This window comes from Gymnoscopelus microlampas (genome assembly GCF_963454915.1).
Source record: "Gymnoscopelus microlampas genome assembly, chromosome: 23".
Taxonomy (NCBI): domain Eukaryota; kingdom Metazoa; phylum Chordata; class Actinopteri; order Myctophiformes; family Myctophidae; genus Gymnoscopelus; species Gymnoscopelus microlampas.
The window spans coordinates 15,878,038-15,895,345 of NC_139960.1; the positions used below are offsets into that span (position 1 = coordinate 15,878,038).

A 17,308-nucleotide genomic window follows, 5' to 3' on the forward strand; every position below is an offset into this window, starting at 1 on the left:
TTTGAATATATATATATTTTTTAGAGAATATTTCAACTCAAATCTTTGCTTCTGGGGATTCTAAAAATGTCCTCTAAATCCTAAGAGTTAAAACAACTTATGTTGCTATAATCAGTGGTTCTCACACTGTTTCATGTCGAGGACCACCCAAACTCTGACCACAGACCTTCATCTAAAATTAGTTTGTTCCAGGAGCAAAGATTTTAGTTAACACGTTCCCGGTCTTAATGGGTTGACCAAAAACATGTTAACAGGGCAAGGTAACATCAGCCATGTCAGTGTGCTATATAATTACTGTAAATCGATGCATTTATTGACTACTAATGCATTCACATCCAGGAATGGATTTATGTCTGCATGAGTTACAGTATGTGACTATCAAATATTTCAGACTTCTGTTGACTTTTGTGAAGGAGGCCGATGCACACACCTCAAAGGTTGGCGACAGGTGCGTAAGTCAAAAATGCACAATTTAGGAGGAGATCTCTGATGGTTAAATCAAAGAAGAGGACCCGCACACTGTCAGAAACTTGCAAAAACAACTTCAACTTCTGTTGACACCACTCTCTCTTTACACCACTTTCTATATGGATGGTTCCACATACTGCCACTATACTGTACACTCAGGAGGAGTTGCGATTTGATGTTAAACGTTTACAGGCACTGTACGTGCACAAACGGCAAACATGGCATTTATAAATCTGATTGTTTTTGTGTACACAACCCAAAAATAATCAGATTGCACTCTGCATTCTCCCTTATTATTTATTGTAAATAAGAGAGAGAAACACACACACACACACACACACACACACACACACACACACACACACACACACACACACACACACACACACACACACACACACACACACACACACACACGGTCAGTTCACAAGGGATGACAAAAACCTGTCCAGTAGCATTTCTGCTACCTGATAGCTTTAAACATCCTTAAACCCCCTGGGTTTAAGGACGTTTATAGCTGTAGACCACTCTTCTTCCCTCACACCATCGATTGCTCCACATCTTGCCACTAAACTGGGGAGAGGGATAGCAAACATGCAGATAAGACTGGTCATACTACTTCTAATATTGTTGAATGTGTTACAGCTGTTAATGTTATGTGGGTTGTGGTTACGTTCCAGAGACATCAATGTCATTCAGAGGATGACAAGAGACAGGCTGCTAACTGAACAAACACGAGACCACTGGCTCAACAGAACCCACACAGCAAACCCAACCGATGTACAGACGGTTCTGCCGTCCTGTCCAGAGAACCCTCCTCACCTGGTGGGTCCACTTCACGTGGAGTTCAACTGGAGCAGAACCATGGAGTCTGTGAGGACAGACTTTAACTCTTGGGGGAGGACAAGAGATTTACGTGAGGGAGGACGATACAAACCACCAGACTGTATTTCACATCATAAGGTGGGTATACGTTGACCCATTAAGACCGGGAACGCATCCGTGTCATCTTTAGATTTCTTTGTTTTTTAGAAATATTTTAATAAATAAATATATGAATATATATATATATTGCTTCTGGGGATTCTACAAATGTCTTCTAAATCCTAACTTAAAAAAAGAAAATGTACGTATGTTGCTATAATATCAGTGGTTCTCAAACGTTTTCATGTTAAGGACCCGCAAAATGACATGCATTTGGGTCAAAAATGTTCCCTTTAAAAATATATGTATTCATAGATTTGCAAAAATGTCCAAGATTTTGTCCAAGAGCATAGCGCGGCAATCGGTGTGCTAATCGGTGCGCTATCCTATGAGCTTGTATATCTGCTATTTTTGAATAGCCAAAGTATAAAATAATGGTTATAGCTAACATCTAAAATGACACAGTATGCGTTCCCGTATTGAATGGGTTAATGGAGGGATGAAAGGATAATAAGGAAGGGCTTGTTCTGTGTCCCTTTAAAAATCGTGAAAATGTGTGCAAATCTTTTAACATGCATACATACATAATAGCAGATCTACAAGCTCACAATGCGTCGCAACATGACGCATTGTGAGCTTCGGCTATTTTCAAACGACCAAAATGTATATAGGGCTAAAGTGGTTAATGTATGTTTTGTAATAATAATCCAAATCTACAAAGTAACTAAAGTATTCATATCATTGTAGTGGAGTAAAAGTACAATATATGGATCTGAGATGTAGTGGAGTAGAAGTAAAAGTATCGGAAATTGGAAATACTCAAGTAAAGTACAAATATCTCAAAATTGTACTTAAGTACTGTCCTTGAGTAAATGTACTTAGTTAATTCCACCACTAGCGTGGGGAGGATTAATCCTGTTTGCATCCAACTCCATGCACAACATGTGCAGTAGTCACACCTAATAGCTCTGAGTCCATTTAGTCTGATTCAGGCCAGGTGTGAGTGACCTGCTTAAAATCAGTCATGCCTCCTCATGTGGGACACATGCCCCCTGCAGCGGCAAACTGAGACCGGGTAGATTCCCCAATAACCCCCCCCCCCCAGCAAAACAAAAAAATCCTCTCCCAACACCATTGTCCCACACACCTCGACCAGATTGACCAGGCCACTCCACCTTCCCCCCCTCCCTAATTGTAGGGGGTTTTCCACTGTGGTTATGAGCGTGGTACGGTGCTTTGGAGAGCGCTTATATGCTGGGGTTTCCACCAGTGTTAATTTTGACAGCTACATTTTAATTTAGTTTTAGTCATGGTGGGGCCATATCTTCGCCGATGCCTCACCCATTATCCCTAAACTTCTTTGCCATTTTTTACTAACCGACTGACCCATCGCAAACGCAACATGCCTATATATGGAGAGACTATTCTGGCTCATGGACAGTTACAGTATATAACACAAACGTAACATGCCCAAAGTATATGGGGACTATTGACGCACCCAGACAGTTACATAAACCTTACGGCTTGCGTGCTTGGGTTTTTGAAAGGCGCTGTATAAACTCAAGTTATTATTATTACGATAATAACATTATGATGTCACACTCTGACATTGCATTATGATATCAGAGGGTTACATGAGGTTACATGCATTGTCTGTGGCCCACCGGATACTCGAACAACAGGTATACAGCAAGTACTCTGACAACAGCTGCAACGGGTATTGTATAACCGTGCGCCGGGGCATGCATTTCCAACTTGCATCGTTCCCGACTTGCCGCGTCCCCTAGTAACCCAGTGCCATTTGCACTGGTCTAGTTTGAAATAAAGCCCTCATGGCCCTGAAGGTTGTCTACAAGGCCCTCTTCTCGCTGACGCTAATCCAACAGGCTGAACAGGAGCACAGCCTGTCATTGTTATTGGGTGGTGTACTCTATGTAAGCAGAAGCACCTGAGCTCTGCCATGAGTATGGTATTACCACCTGAGGGTGGAAGTGAAAGTGAACTTCCTTGCCGATACCACATGGATGGAACATTAGAACCACTGACAGCCACTGGCTGGTGCAATAAACACATTCACCTTACACCCCCCCCCCCCCACACACACACACACACACAGTTATTCACGTTCATACACCTGAGGAGGTATGTTCTCATTGTGACAGTGACACGTTTACATTTTCCCATTATCAAACTGTACCGGGACGTTTGTCTGGGAACATAACACTTTGACTACATATTGTCATATACATAGCAACGTGCCGACAGCTTTGTGAACAAATAGTATGCTATACAGATGACTTTGATCATCGAATTGCTTGCATTTTGCATGAGTGAATGTGAGTGTTGTGAGTGAGCAGTGGTGGAAAAAAGTACTAAAATGTTATACTTGAGTAAAAGTATCAATACTGCAATGTAGAAATACTCTTGTTACAAGTAAAAGTCCGGAATTCAAAATCTACTTGAGTATTGTACAAAAGTATTGGCATCAAAATATACTTAAAGTACCAAAAGTAAAAGTACTCATTCTGCAGAATGTCCTGTTTCACAAGGTATCATATGTACAAAATGTATAAAGATCTTTTGAAAATAGCAGATCTACAAGTTCATAATTGGTCACATCGCGACGCATTGTGAGCCTGTAGATTGGCTTTTTTTCAAATAGCCAAAGTTTAGATAGAAATGGCTGAAATGGTTAATGTATGTTTTGTAATAATAATTCAAATCTACAAACTAATTAGTACGTTTTAAATAACTGTAGTGGAGTAAAAGTACAATATTTGCCTCTGAGATATAGTGGAGTAGAAGTAATAATCAGGCATGCAAACAGCCCCGAGGTGAAAAAGGTGACAACATGTTGTTTTCTTTCGGGTCAGGTGTCACACAATTGCCCTATTTGGGTTCAAAAAGGTGACTGTAGCTGAAAAGTGACACTTTTGCATGTCTGAAAAATACAGAAAATTGGGAATACTCCACTAAAGTAAAAAATACCTCAAAATTTGTACGTACAGTACCTGAGTACATGTACTTAGTTACTTTCCACCACTGTTAGTGAGTGTGAATCAGTGAGTGTGTCTGACATTGTCTTCTCCGCAGCAGCAACCTGGGGTCCTTTCTTTGCAGGTCATCAGTCTTCTCCCGCATGTCCTCACTGCCCCAGTACCATCATGTAACATTGAAGGATGGCTGAGAATCTTATTTAATTTTCTTCCTTTTAGGTGGCAATCATCATTCCGTTCCGCAATCGGAGCCAACACCTGATACAGTGGCTTTACTACGTCCATCCCATCCTGCAGCGCCAACAGCTGGACTATGGCGTGTACGTCATTAACCAGGACGGAGAGGGGACTTTCAACAGGGCCAAACTGATGAACGTAGGCTTTGTCCAGGCACTGAAGGCGTACAATTACTCCTGCTTTGTCTTCTCCGACGTGGATCTAATCCCTATCGATGACCGTAACATCTACGGCTGTTTTAGTAATCCCAGACACCTGTCTGTGGCTATTGACAAATTTAAGTTCCATCTGCCCTCCCTAAAAAGCTTTGGAGGGGTCGTGTCGTTGACCACAGAGCAGTACGTGACCGTGAATGGCTTCTCAAATGACTACTGGGGCTGGGGCGGCGAGGATGACGATCTCTACCAAAGAACTGCCATAAAATCCATGGCGGTCTCTCGGCCCGACATGGTTACTGGGAGGTTCAAAATGATCAAGCATGAAGGAGACTTGCATAATGAGGTTAATCTCCAGAATGTTGAAAAGGTCTCTAAAACCTCATCGACCATGGAAGAGGATGGGATCAGCTCCCTCACATATACCATCAACAAGGTTGAGAAGGAGCAGCTGTACATGTTTATCACTGTGGACATAGGCAGTCCAAAATAGCAAAATAGGAAATTAAAACTTCTATTCTTTCTATACAGTTAAAGGTAGGGTAAGTGATATTTTTTGGTTAAAATAAAAAGTATTTTGTTAAAAGGTTAAAGCAATATATTCTGATAGTAATCATTGCTATAGAGTGTTTGTTCAGTAACAGGAGTCTCCCCGTCTCTCCAGCTCTTTAATAAACAGAAAATACATTCTTCGGTAGGTGTCAAAATCTCAGCCAATCAGGAGAAAGTACCCATTTTTAAGCTTAATTTTTGAAGTGTTCCAGTTCCAATTTTGCCTGCTCATTTCTTAGTGTCATCACTTCCAATTTCACTTGTTTAATCTATATCCTGATTGAGTTCTCTGTCCTGGTTGGATAAAATTGGAAATTAAACTGAAACTGAAACGAAAATGCATTTTCTGTTTTATAGAGCTGGAGAGACAAGGAGACTCCTAATACTGAACAAACACTCTATAGCAATGAGTACTATCAGAATATAGAGCTATTTAACACTTATTTTAACTAAAGAAAATCACTTACCCTACCTTTAACTTAATTTCCAATCAGTTTGTAAAGCTACATTCTGTAACTCATGTATAAATGAGCTCATTTACAAGTAGGCAAAACAGTATGATCAGTAACGTATACAGCTTTAGTGTGTTAGCGAGAGGTATGTGAAAGGTGAGACCTTCTGCTTCCCACTAAGAGAAACGTTGTCAATTTATTTGCTTAACGGAGCAGTGGATGATAATGTCACAACAATTACTGTAAATATTGTAGCATCCTGAGCCATTAGAGATTTTCCAGTATGACATGCTAAGTTCAGGTTATTGTTTGTTTTATTGTGTTATTGGTAAGGAGGAATGAGATTTAGATATTGTCTTATTGGGCTTGCATGTGTTGTGGTGTCTTATGATGTTCATTGTGTGTATTTTGGTTCACACCATGGGTGACGTGCTTATTTGCATTATGTACCAGCCTCCACCATGCGTCTGAGTTGGTTTGTGTTGGCATGTGATTTTGAGCTGTTGGCCACAATAAAGAGTGATTCCTATGCAAAAGCCTTTGTCATCGCCTATACAAAGCCAACTTGTATACAGTAACCTGCCGAAAGCCAGGGGACAACTTTAACTGACAACATGTACAAAACAACATGTACAAAGGAGGCGTGTCAATTTTGGCAGCTAATTTAGATTTTGTCTTAGTCTTAGTTTTAGTAATTTCTATCCTTGATCATTTTAGTCTAGTTTTAGTCTATGAAAACAAACATTTTTTTGTCCAGTTTTAGTATTAGGCCAATATGCATATTGGATTTAAGGTAGACAGTATTATTATACAATATATCAAATTTGAAGATTCTAATTATGGGATAACAATACAACTATTAGCCTATTACACATGCACATCATCATGTGTTACAATATTCTCACAAAATACTTCATGTCCAGAAAATAGAATAGCCTGCTAACAAACAATCAAAACCAAACCACCAACAACAACATCTTTATAGCTTATTAACCACATGACTGGTACCCTGCATTGTTAGCCGTGTGATCTTCCTAAGCAATGGACAAAATGTACCTGTCTACTGTACTGTTTTGTTTTGGACGCGACATATGGACGCACCGCACACAAGCCAACAACACAGTCCGTATGTCACTGACGTACCTTTGGTGAATGTACAGCAACCGTTTTAATATAGAGCTCTATGACAGCAACAGTTCTGAAAAGATAAATGTACCGGTACCACATGTTTCACTCAAACATGGGGTCAATATGACACTAGGCTGCCCTAGCCCTCCCGAGAGAGAGGGAGAGAGAGAGAAAGAAAGAAAGAGAGAAAGAAAGAAAAATAGCCATGAGGAACAGGCCTACAGACAGAGGAGGTGTTGCCACCAAGCCAGTCATGAACCAATATCAGCCACCCTGTCACAGATCACAACTTTCAACATCAGCCACAACACAGCAGACATACTGTAGATCCACATCACGTCTTCTATTCCAAATGAACATTTGGAATTGATGGCCGTTATGTCAAAGCCCACAACCTCTTGCTTGAACTTAAAAGGAAATAGCAAACTAGGATAATTGAAGTGACCAAGAGCCACATACACACATACTGTACTGTACAACTTCAGTCACAACACAACATACAGACTGCAGATTCACATCAGCGTTCAGTTCCAGTCACTGAACATGTTGAGCCATTGCTTTCCCAAAATGACAGCAATAGCTTGAATCACATCAGTATACACCCAGCATACAACACGAGCAGCAGCAGGAGAAAGAAAAAAGTTTCTTACCTTGAGCCGTCTTCTACTTGACTTCATTAGTTGTGTAAGTCAGTGGTTTTCAACCTTTTTCATGCCAAGGACCCCTAAATTGATGTACATTTGGCTCCGGACCCCATCTGAAAATGTTTTGTGCCAGGGACCCCGAGGACGGCCAGGAGAGAAGATTTGTGTTAAAAAAAATTGCAAAAAAATCCACAAAATTCTTCAAACATTTCCAAGATTTTTCGATAAAAATAGCAGATCTACAAGCTCGCAGCACGGCAATAAGTGATGTGCTGCGAGCTTGTAGATCTGCTATTTTTGAACAGCCAACGTATACAATATGGATAAAGGGGTGAAAATGTATTAACACCTTTAGCTGGGGACCCCCTGGAACCCCCTCAAGGACCACTGGTTGAGAACCACTGGTGTAAGTGATGGCCAGGGTCAAACTTTGGAACCCATGGATAGAGAAATAAAGCCGCCCTCTCTAGCCCTAGCCCTTCAGCAGGTGTCTCCAGTCATCTCCATCCATCCATCTCCATCCTGGTCCATCATCTCCATCCTGGTCATCTCCTTTATCCTCCCCCCAAAAAACAGAATATTTAATTATATGATATACGTACTATATTTTAATAAATAGGCCTACCCTTTGTTTTGTTTTTTGTTTTTTTTCACAGAATCAAATGTTTTGTGGCAGTGGTTTTCAACCCTTTTCATATCAAGGTCCATTATTTATTCTGCATTTGAGCCACAGACCACCATTTAATGAGATGACTATCAGACCCAAGACTTAGAATATTTTCTTATCGTTGGACACGATTTTGTCCACAATTCCATGCTGTATTGATGTTGGTACCATAGGAGAGATAACAGGCAAACGTTGATCAAAATAACAATTCTTAAATTAAGTAAAGCAGATGTTTAACAATAACTGAACCCTTGAGAGTGTAAAATGAAACCAAATGGACCCGTAAGGGTCCATTTGGTTTCATTTTACGCTCTCAAGAGTTAAAGATCTGTAAGGGTCCATTTGGTTACCAACTCTCCCTCATTTAGCTGGGGACCAGCTGGAACCCCCTCAAGGACCACTGGTGGTCCCCGGACCATTGGTTGAGAACCACTGTTTTATGGTCATGATTCACCAGGAGGCTGGATGGCTTGGTTCTAGGCTTAAAATAACTGATTGAATAATGGAAATCTCTATGGGAAAATGTATGGGCTTTGGATCGGTGGAGCCACAAAAAAAGATTACCACCACTGCTCTATAATATCACAGCCATTCTACTATAATGGTCTGTTCATTTCAGTTTCAAATCGCTCGCTGCATGCACACACACACACACACACACACGCACGCACGCACGCACGCACGCGCACACACACACACACACACACACACACACACACACACACACACACACACACACACACACTCTCTCTCTCTCACCTGGAGAATAAAAACACAGTTGGACAGAAAACGACCAACGGTTAATTTGTCACCATGAGTTTTTCAACAGTCACAGATGTGGCGCAGCTGTAGTTCTTCCCTGACAACACTAACAACTCTACTCAACTTCCATGAGGTGGAACGTTACATTACAAGTTGTTTATTTCACTCTTTTAGGCTCTACTTCCAAACATATCATTAGCTTAGCTTGTATAATGGAGACCTCTCTGTCTGTCTGTTTACATCAGGTGTGTGGGGGAAGGGGGCGGGGCAACCAGAGGATTTTAAAGGTGTAGTGAAATGAAAAATATGTTTTTCACACTTTTAGAGCATATCCGTGGTCATCATATGGGCATACCTAACAATAGATGCCAAAAAAAATGAAAAAAAAACATTTTTGTGTATTTTTACATCTAAAGTCCCTAAAAAGCCAATCTTAATTACTTCCTGTAAACGAAAACGTGCTGCGTGATGACATAACTCGACCTTCGTGAATATAAATGAATCTTGATTACATGCACCTGTTTGATTCCCATAGCTGCACGTTCTTCAAACACAGCTGATTTTAATTACAGAGATACTCCGTTTTGAATCTCATTGAAGATGAGTGTATTACTCATTTTAAACTTCATCTGCACACTAAAATATGTATCTGAAAACATTATAGGTTAGAAATAAGCCAGGTAGTAGCAAACGCGCTTCACTGGCCGTCTCTCTCTCACTTGTAAACAAACACTAGCCGTGTTGCCCACGGCTGAAGTGATTGAGATCCAACGTCCCATAGCCTGAAGGGATGGGACCTTCCGATTGGTTTAGAGTCGTTGAGCCGACGTTTCAGGCTGAACCTTCAAAATAAAATGCCCGAAAATGTCACTTCAGTGCGTCTTTAAAGAGCCCGCGTGAAGCCTGCCTTCAGAGCGAGAGAGCGAGAGAGAGAGAGAGAGAGAGAGAGAGAGAGAGAGAGAGAGAGAGAGAGATGAATGGCAGAATAAATGGAAAATGTATCAACATTTTCAAATAAAGATGATAAACGGTAAACTTAACAAATACATATTACACCCCCATTCCCTAAAATAAAAGATTATGCATGTTCTCATAGACCATGCACTTGAACTCCACACCACAAACGCGCGCGCGCGCGCACACACACACACGCACGCACGCACGCACGCACGCACGCACGCACGCCGCACACACACGCACACACACGCACACACACGAAGCAATGAGTTACAGAGGACCTCTAGTGGTCATAATGCGTACTCACAGCAGTATGGTCTGGATGGTGTAGAGCAGGGGGTCTTCAACGTTTTTCAGGCCAAGGAAGGAATTGTGTCGCAGATTAAACTTTTACTTAGATTTCATATAGTTTCATAGACCTGGACAGCACTATGTTGCGAAAATTAATACTGTTATATACATTTTCAGGCAGTTAACCTTTTAAAACCTCAATACTTAGTCAAATTGACCGTTGGCATTGTGCTTGGTCTGCTCTTTTTTCCCTCTACACCATCTCTCCGAAAATAGCAGATCTAGAAGCTCACAAGGCGTTGTGAACTTGTACATCTGCTATTTTCGGTATCACACAATGGTTTGGTGGACCCCCTGTAGTCACTCTGATGTCCCCCTAGGGGTCACGGACCCCCTGTGGCTGTTGTGGTCTGCTCCTTTTACTCCACAACAACTTCATAGACGAAGCATAGAATCTGGCTTAACTGGTTAATGTATGTTTTATAATAATAATGATTATCTAAATCTGCAATGAAACTAGTAATAAAAGTTTTCAAATAGCCTAATTGTAGTGGAGTAAGAAGTACAATGTTTGCCTCTGAGATGTACTGGTGTTGGTGTTGAATTTATTGAACTGAAGTACTGAAAAATGGAATCAAGTAAAGTAAAAGTACCTTCAAATTGTGGTTAAGTAGCCTACCCTCAGCACTTGAGTAGATATACTTTCGACCACTGGGAAGAACACCACCTGTACAAGTTTAACCTAAAACAGTAATGTAAAAAGAAAAGTACTGACCCAAACAAATGTTGTTCATTGGCACAGCTGCGAACCACTTTGTATGTCCTGCTCAACACAAAGAAAAGTCGTTTTGGTCACTTACTGTAGGTTTTATGAAAAAATGAACAAAATAATAATAATAATAATCTAAACTTATATTGTTTTGATGTTATGCTCATTGTTGTTTTACAGTTTCATTTTTTGTTCTATGTTCTATGGTAGGCTAACACAATCATTTTAACCAGCTATGTTGTGACATCAGTTCAATTGAAACGCTATTCACACTTCTATATATATAAGACTATTTGCTAACCTGTCCCAAGCATCACCCCTGACGTTTTGGGTGACATATTTTTATCCATCAATATAATAAATCATGACCTGTAACAATGGATCAAGCTTAGAAGGCATCCTTCAGTCGACAATTCCCAAGACAAGACAAGATCCAAGCTTTGGCTATTCAAAAATAGCAGATCTACAAGCTCATAGCGCGGCACTCTGTGCCGCGCTATGAGCTTGTAGATCCGCTATTTTTGAAAAATCTTGAAAATGTGTGCATGTCTTTGAATATGTGTTTTTAAAGCAGACGTTTTTAACTCAAATCTTTGCTTCTGGGGGGTCCCTGGCACAAAACATTTTCAGATGGGGGTCCGCGGCCAAATGTATATCAATGTAGGGGTCCTTGGCATGAAAAAGGTTGAAAACCACTGGTCTAGCACATGGAACGGGGGTAGACTCCCACACTTTCAGCTGGTAGCGACAATAGGCCTCTCCAACCTACCTATGTGATATCACCACATACAATCAATCAATTGAATGTGGTCTGATAGTCTGGCCTCATCGCAAATAGCTCTTAATGAGCTTCAGTTGGCTCAGGCTGTAGCCTACAGCATATAATTGGAAATGATGCATGGCAGAAAAGAAAAGGGAAGCATTTTTCTTCCCTTTTTTACATCAGGTAATTTCCAGCAGAGCCTATATGCCAATATTTGGGTTCCATTCAGATAGGATGCAGGGACGTAGTGTACATACTGTAGTCTATACATATGCTGTGTGTGACAGTTGTAGTGTAGGATTTCATCATAATGCAGCAATGAGAAAAGATCATATTACTGTCCATTCATGGATGCTCTGCTTTTATCTATAACACCAGTCGCTTGTCATGATGGCTACCTCACACGAGAGAGACAGAGGGAGAGAGAGAAAGAGAGAGAGAGTTTAAAGGGATAGTTCACCCCCAAAATGACTTGTTTTCTATGGATTAGTCACCCCATGGAGACGTGAATTCATGGATATTGTTTTGTTTTTGTGGCATTCCTAAGCCACTAATTTGATGACTGGCAGCGGTTCCGGTAGGAGACACAAAGAGTCTCCTACCGGAACCGCTGCCTACCGGTCCGCTGGTCATCAAATTATTGGCTTAGGAATGCAACAAAAACAAAACAATAGCCATGAATTCAAGTCTTCATGGGGTGACTAATCGATGAACTATCCATGGGTGAACTATCCCTTTAATAAACTGATTAATTTATATATTTGTCAAATATTGCTCCCTGTGATGAGTCGATCACAAGGAGTAACATTTGACCAGGAGTATCTATACTTTTTGTAATGAAATGGGGTTGTGTACTTTGCCATAGCCTCGCGTAGCCAGACTATCTCACTCTGTGGATTTGAGTCTGGTGCTTCTTTGAGGACGTTATTTTTCCAAGGGGGCGGGATCAAAACAATGGCTCTCGTCCACTGATCATTTCCCTGTCCCCAAAGACACACCTATTTACACACACACACACACACACACACACACACACACACACACACACACACACACACACACACACACACACACACACACACACACACACAATATATATCCTTTAGGCTATAAAAAAGTAAATGATTAACACAAAGCCTGGATGAAGTTTAGATTGTGAACAATCTATTGTTTGTCACTTCTTTAACCAGTCAATCGTGGGAGAGGAATAGAAAAGGATGCAAATAAAGCTGGTAACACCCAGATCAGGCTGGGTAATACGCATAATACTGTTTCAGTTGGTGATATTATTTGGGTTATGGCTGTGTTCCAGGCACATCAGTTTTTTCCAGATGATGACAGGATACAGGCTACCTGAAGAAATACAGGACTTTTGCCTCAACAAAACCCAGGATGGAAACACGACCGATGCACAAGAAGAGTCTGTGGCGTGCTGTCCTAAGTCCTCTCCTCACCTGCTGGGTCCACTTCATGTGGAGTTTAACTGGGACAGGACCATGGCGTCTTTGAGGACAGACTTTAACTCTACTCTACTTGAGGGCGGACGATACCAACCACCAGACTGTATTTCACATCATAAGGTGAGTAAAATACACGGAGAAATGAAAGGAATGCGGGGATTGGCTTGGTCTGTGTCCAATTAAACATGCTGTGAAAACCAGTGGTGGAAAGTAACTAAGTACATTTACTTAAGTACAGGTTTGAGGTACTTTTACTTTACTGGAGTATGTCCAATTTTGTATACTTTTACTTTTACTTCTACTCCACATCTCAGAGGCAAATATTGTACTTTTACTCCACAACAATTATTAGAAATATAGAAAACTTTAGTTACTAGTTACTTTGTAGATTTAGATTATTATTACAAAACATACATTAACCGCTTCAACCCATATACAGGTCGGCCATTTGAAAATAGCAGATCTACAGCTCACAATGCGTCGCATCGCAGATAAAGCAGATAAAGTGTTTTCGCATTAAACTATTGCGACACTGCATTCAGTCAAAATCCTGTCCTTCATTAATCACTCATCATGTAGGACTACATATCTTTTTTTGTTTATGTTTCTGTGAGAAGCGTTTAACAGGTAATTTTTATGTCTAATAATAATAATAATAATAATAAACTTTATTTGTATAGCACCTTTCATGACATGAAATGCAGCTCAAAGTGCTTTACAGAGCAAGAATACAATTACAGTTACAACCAATTTAACAATAAAGCAAAAAAAGAAAAGCAAAAGCATAAAACAACATTAAAATAGACAATACAGTGAGGACTTTATAAATCAACCAAAGAATCAGCTAAAAGCAAGAGTGAAGAAATAGGTCTTGAGCTGTGCTTTAAAGCTATCGACAGAGGCTGCCTGTCTTAGGTGTAATGGGAGTTTATTCCACGCTGTCGGTCCGTAGAAGCAGAATGCTGCTTCACCGTATTTTCTATATGTCATTGTAGGCACCTCGAGCAGGTCAGCACTTGAAGACCTGAGGGGCCGGTTTGGAACATATCTCTCTAGGCAGTCATAGAGGTAGGAAGGTGCCAGACCATTTAGAGCTGTATAAACTATTAAAATAATTTTAAAATCAATCCTAAAAACAACCGGGAGCCAGTGTAGTGAAGCTAGAACTGGAGTGATATGTTCTCTCATCCTAGTTTTAGTTAAAATTTCTGTTGAACAAGTTGTAATCTGTCAGTTGTTTTCTTTGGCAGGCCAGAGTAGAGTGTGTTGCAGTAATCAAGCCGAGAGAAAACAAAAGCGTGGATCAACGTTTTTGCATCGTCGACGGATAGTTTCTAATCAAATCAAATCAAGTGTAGATTGTCGTGTGTGTCTTTTTTTCCAGCAGAATACCTGATCACCTTACCGTACCTTGCCAAACCAAAAGGTTTAGCTGGTAGAACTTGATTTGATCTCCTTCTGTCCTCAAGTAGTAATCTCTATCATAGCCATATGATGTATAATATAAAATGTGAAATGTTGAGGGTACTTTACTTGAATATTTCCAATTTCCAATACTTTTACTTCTATTCCACTACATCTCAGAGGCAAATATTGTACTTTTACTCCACTGCAATTATTTGAAAACTTTAGTTACTATAGTTACTTTGTAGATTTTCATTATTATTACAAAACACACATACCCACTTCAGCCCTATATACATTTCCGCCATTTGAAAATAGCCGATCTACAAGCTCACAATGCGTCGCACCACGAGCGTTCTGCTACTTTCAAAAGATCTTTCCTTGAAATACCAGTACCATTGTACTTTTACTCAAGTAAATCTTGAAATCTTGAATTCCTTTGCAGCTAAGTGGCCCTTTTGCGGTGGAAGCACTGTCTGTACTGATTAGACTAAATTATTATTATCCAAAATAAAATAGGATTTATTTTTGGTGGTTAAGTGGCTCGGTAGTTAATGCAGGCATACTATTATTTTAAAATGTGCAGCACATTGGAATAGACCCTATGACACATTAGGAGTCCATTAGTCCATTAGTGAGTGACATTTGAGGCTATAGGCCAATGTGTTTTTGGTAAAAATGATTATTTTTCATGTACGTGGCAAAAATGAAATATTAATGAAAATGTCTATCACAAGCTGCCATGGTGATGACCCCTGGCCAAATCAAATGTTGCTCTATTCCATCAGTTAACCATCAGTTATCTAAGCTGACTCAAAACGACTTCACTGACTCACGGTCACCATGTCCCTGATGCATGTCCACGACCACGTTGACATGCTGAACTTATTGACCATATTGTTACATGACAATGAGCGTGTTCATCCCCAGAGCGCAAGGTTTATTATTATTAAACAACTCGCTCCGACCGCAGCACCTCAAGGTACAGTAATGGTTAAAGGAGTAGTTCAGCCAAAGCATTTCTTATTTCCTATCAATTACACACCCCATGAAGCATTGAATTCATGATTATTATTTTTTTGTCACATTGTCCTAAGCCAATAATTTGATGATAAAAATAAAGACTACGGGATACATTAGGGCGTAGGAAATCATTGGCTTAGGAATGCGACAAAAACAAAGAAAACCTCCATGAATTCAATGCTTCATGGGGTGTGTAATTGATAGGAAATAAGTCATTTTTTGGGTGAACTACTCCTTTAATGATGCTGCCGTCGAGCAGATAAATATTCAGTCGTCTTAATCACACAGATTTTTTTAATTGTGACTTGTCATGTCTATTTGGAATTTTGGATCATTGTGCACAAAGGTGCCGTTTGTTGCAATAGCCAGAAATTCAAATGTGATGCAGTTGCTTGCTACTGTATATATGTGTGTCATTTGATTAAACCTCATTGCTATGTTAGGGCATTCTTTTGCATTGTGCGCAATAGCATGTTTTGATAGTTTGCAAAACTAATTGCAGTGTGTGGTTTTGTGGATCAGTGGGGTGAATATGTGTTTATGTAGCCTGACTAGAGGTATGCTCCTTGAGTAAACGTGTGACACGTTAGTCAGATGCCAGGCTATGCATCATTAGAGAATGAATTGTTTGCCATAATGCTTTGTTGTGGTGCCATCATATTATCATAACACTCTTGGCTTCATGCCAAATGAAGACTAAAAGTTTTAGAGAAGCTCAGATAGCAGCAGTGGTTTCAGATGCTTTTGATAGATTATTCTAATCACGGCATGGGTGATTTAAGAACAGTGTTTCTGCGTGCAGTAATATATTTATGGAGTGCAGTGATCCCCCCATGCAAAAAATGTACCTCCCCAAAACGACTTTTTGTCTCCGCCAGGCAGGCGAAAGGCATGGCGAGAGAGTATGTTTTACCCCCTGTCCGTCCGTCTGTCCGTCTGTGTGTCCGTGTGTCCATCTTGCCTGGATGCCAATTCAGAACCTCTGCCCCAAATGTTTCACATGGCCCTGTTATAGCGCCACCAGGAGGCCGATTTGTGCAAACCTTTTTGGATATTACTCCTACAGATTTTATCACGCAAATTGGTACACTATCTCAATAGTCATGTGATCAAGACATGTGACAAGATATTTCATATTCCATCCTCATTGGCTAAGGTTGGCTTCCAAAGTTTGCAGGATTGGTCCGTTTTGAACAAAATGTCTCAAATCATGAAGGCAGCGTGCGATTTCCATGACAATTTGCACACACATTCCCATTAGGCTGAGGAAGAAATGCCACCCTTTTCACATTGGCCTATTATAGCACCACCAGGAGGCCACAATAACCTACCTGACCTGGCGGAGACCTGTGCTCCGAGGAGCACTTTCTTTAGTATCCAAACGATATCTTATAAGTAAATTCCATGCCTCAAAATAGAATTTGAGAGCTTTTTGAAGTTTTAAAACAGGAGGAGAAAATAGCGCACAGAAAAGATGGCTGCCGCTCGTTTTTATTCGGGTGCACTCAGGCTGGACTCAGTTCCATTCGGTTTCACTCGAACTCGCCACCTGATTGGCCAACCTTCACTGTAAATCACAGAACATTGAGCGAAGACGCTGATAGGACAGTTTACGTCCCGGATACCCGGATGTCAAAACATAAATAGGAGGGAAAA

At 40.5% G+C, this 17,308-nt stretch overlaps 2 protein-coding genes across 2 annotated transcripts in view; one reads left to right on the top strand and one right to left on the bottom strand.

The window, feature by feature from the left end:
- The window catches only part of sema3aa (sema domain, immunoglobulin domain (Ig), short basic domain, secreted, (semaphorin) 3Aa), an 818,452-nt gene that overhangs the window by 418,325 nt on the left and 382,819 nt on the right, over nucleotides 1–17,308 (bottom strand). The window lies entirely within an intron of this gene.
- LOC311039560 (beta-1,4-galactosyltransferase 1-like) lies at nucleotides 490–5,273 on the top strand (the record flags this gene model as incomplete). Its single annotated transcript, XM_084049501.1, has 3 exons — nucleotides 490–521; nucleotides 1,149–1,341; nucleotides 4,608–5,273. 3 exons carry the CDS (start codon nucleotides 490–492, stop codon nucleotides 5,271–5,273), a joined length of 891 nt encoding a protein of 296 aa, XP_083905627.1.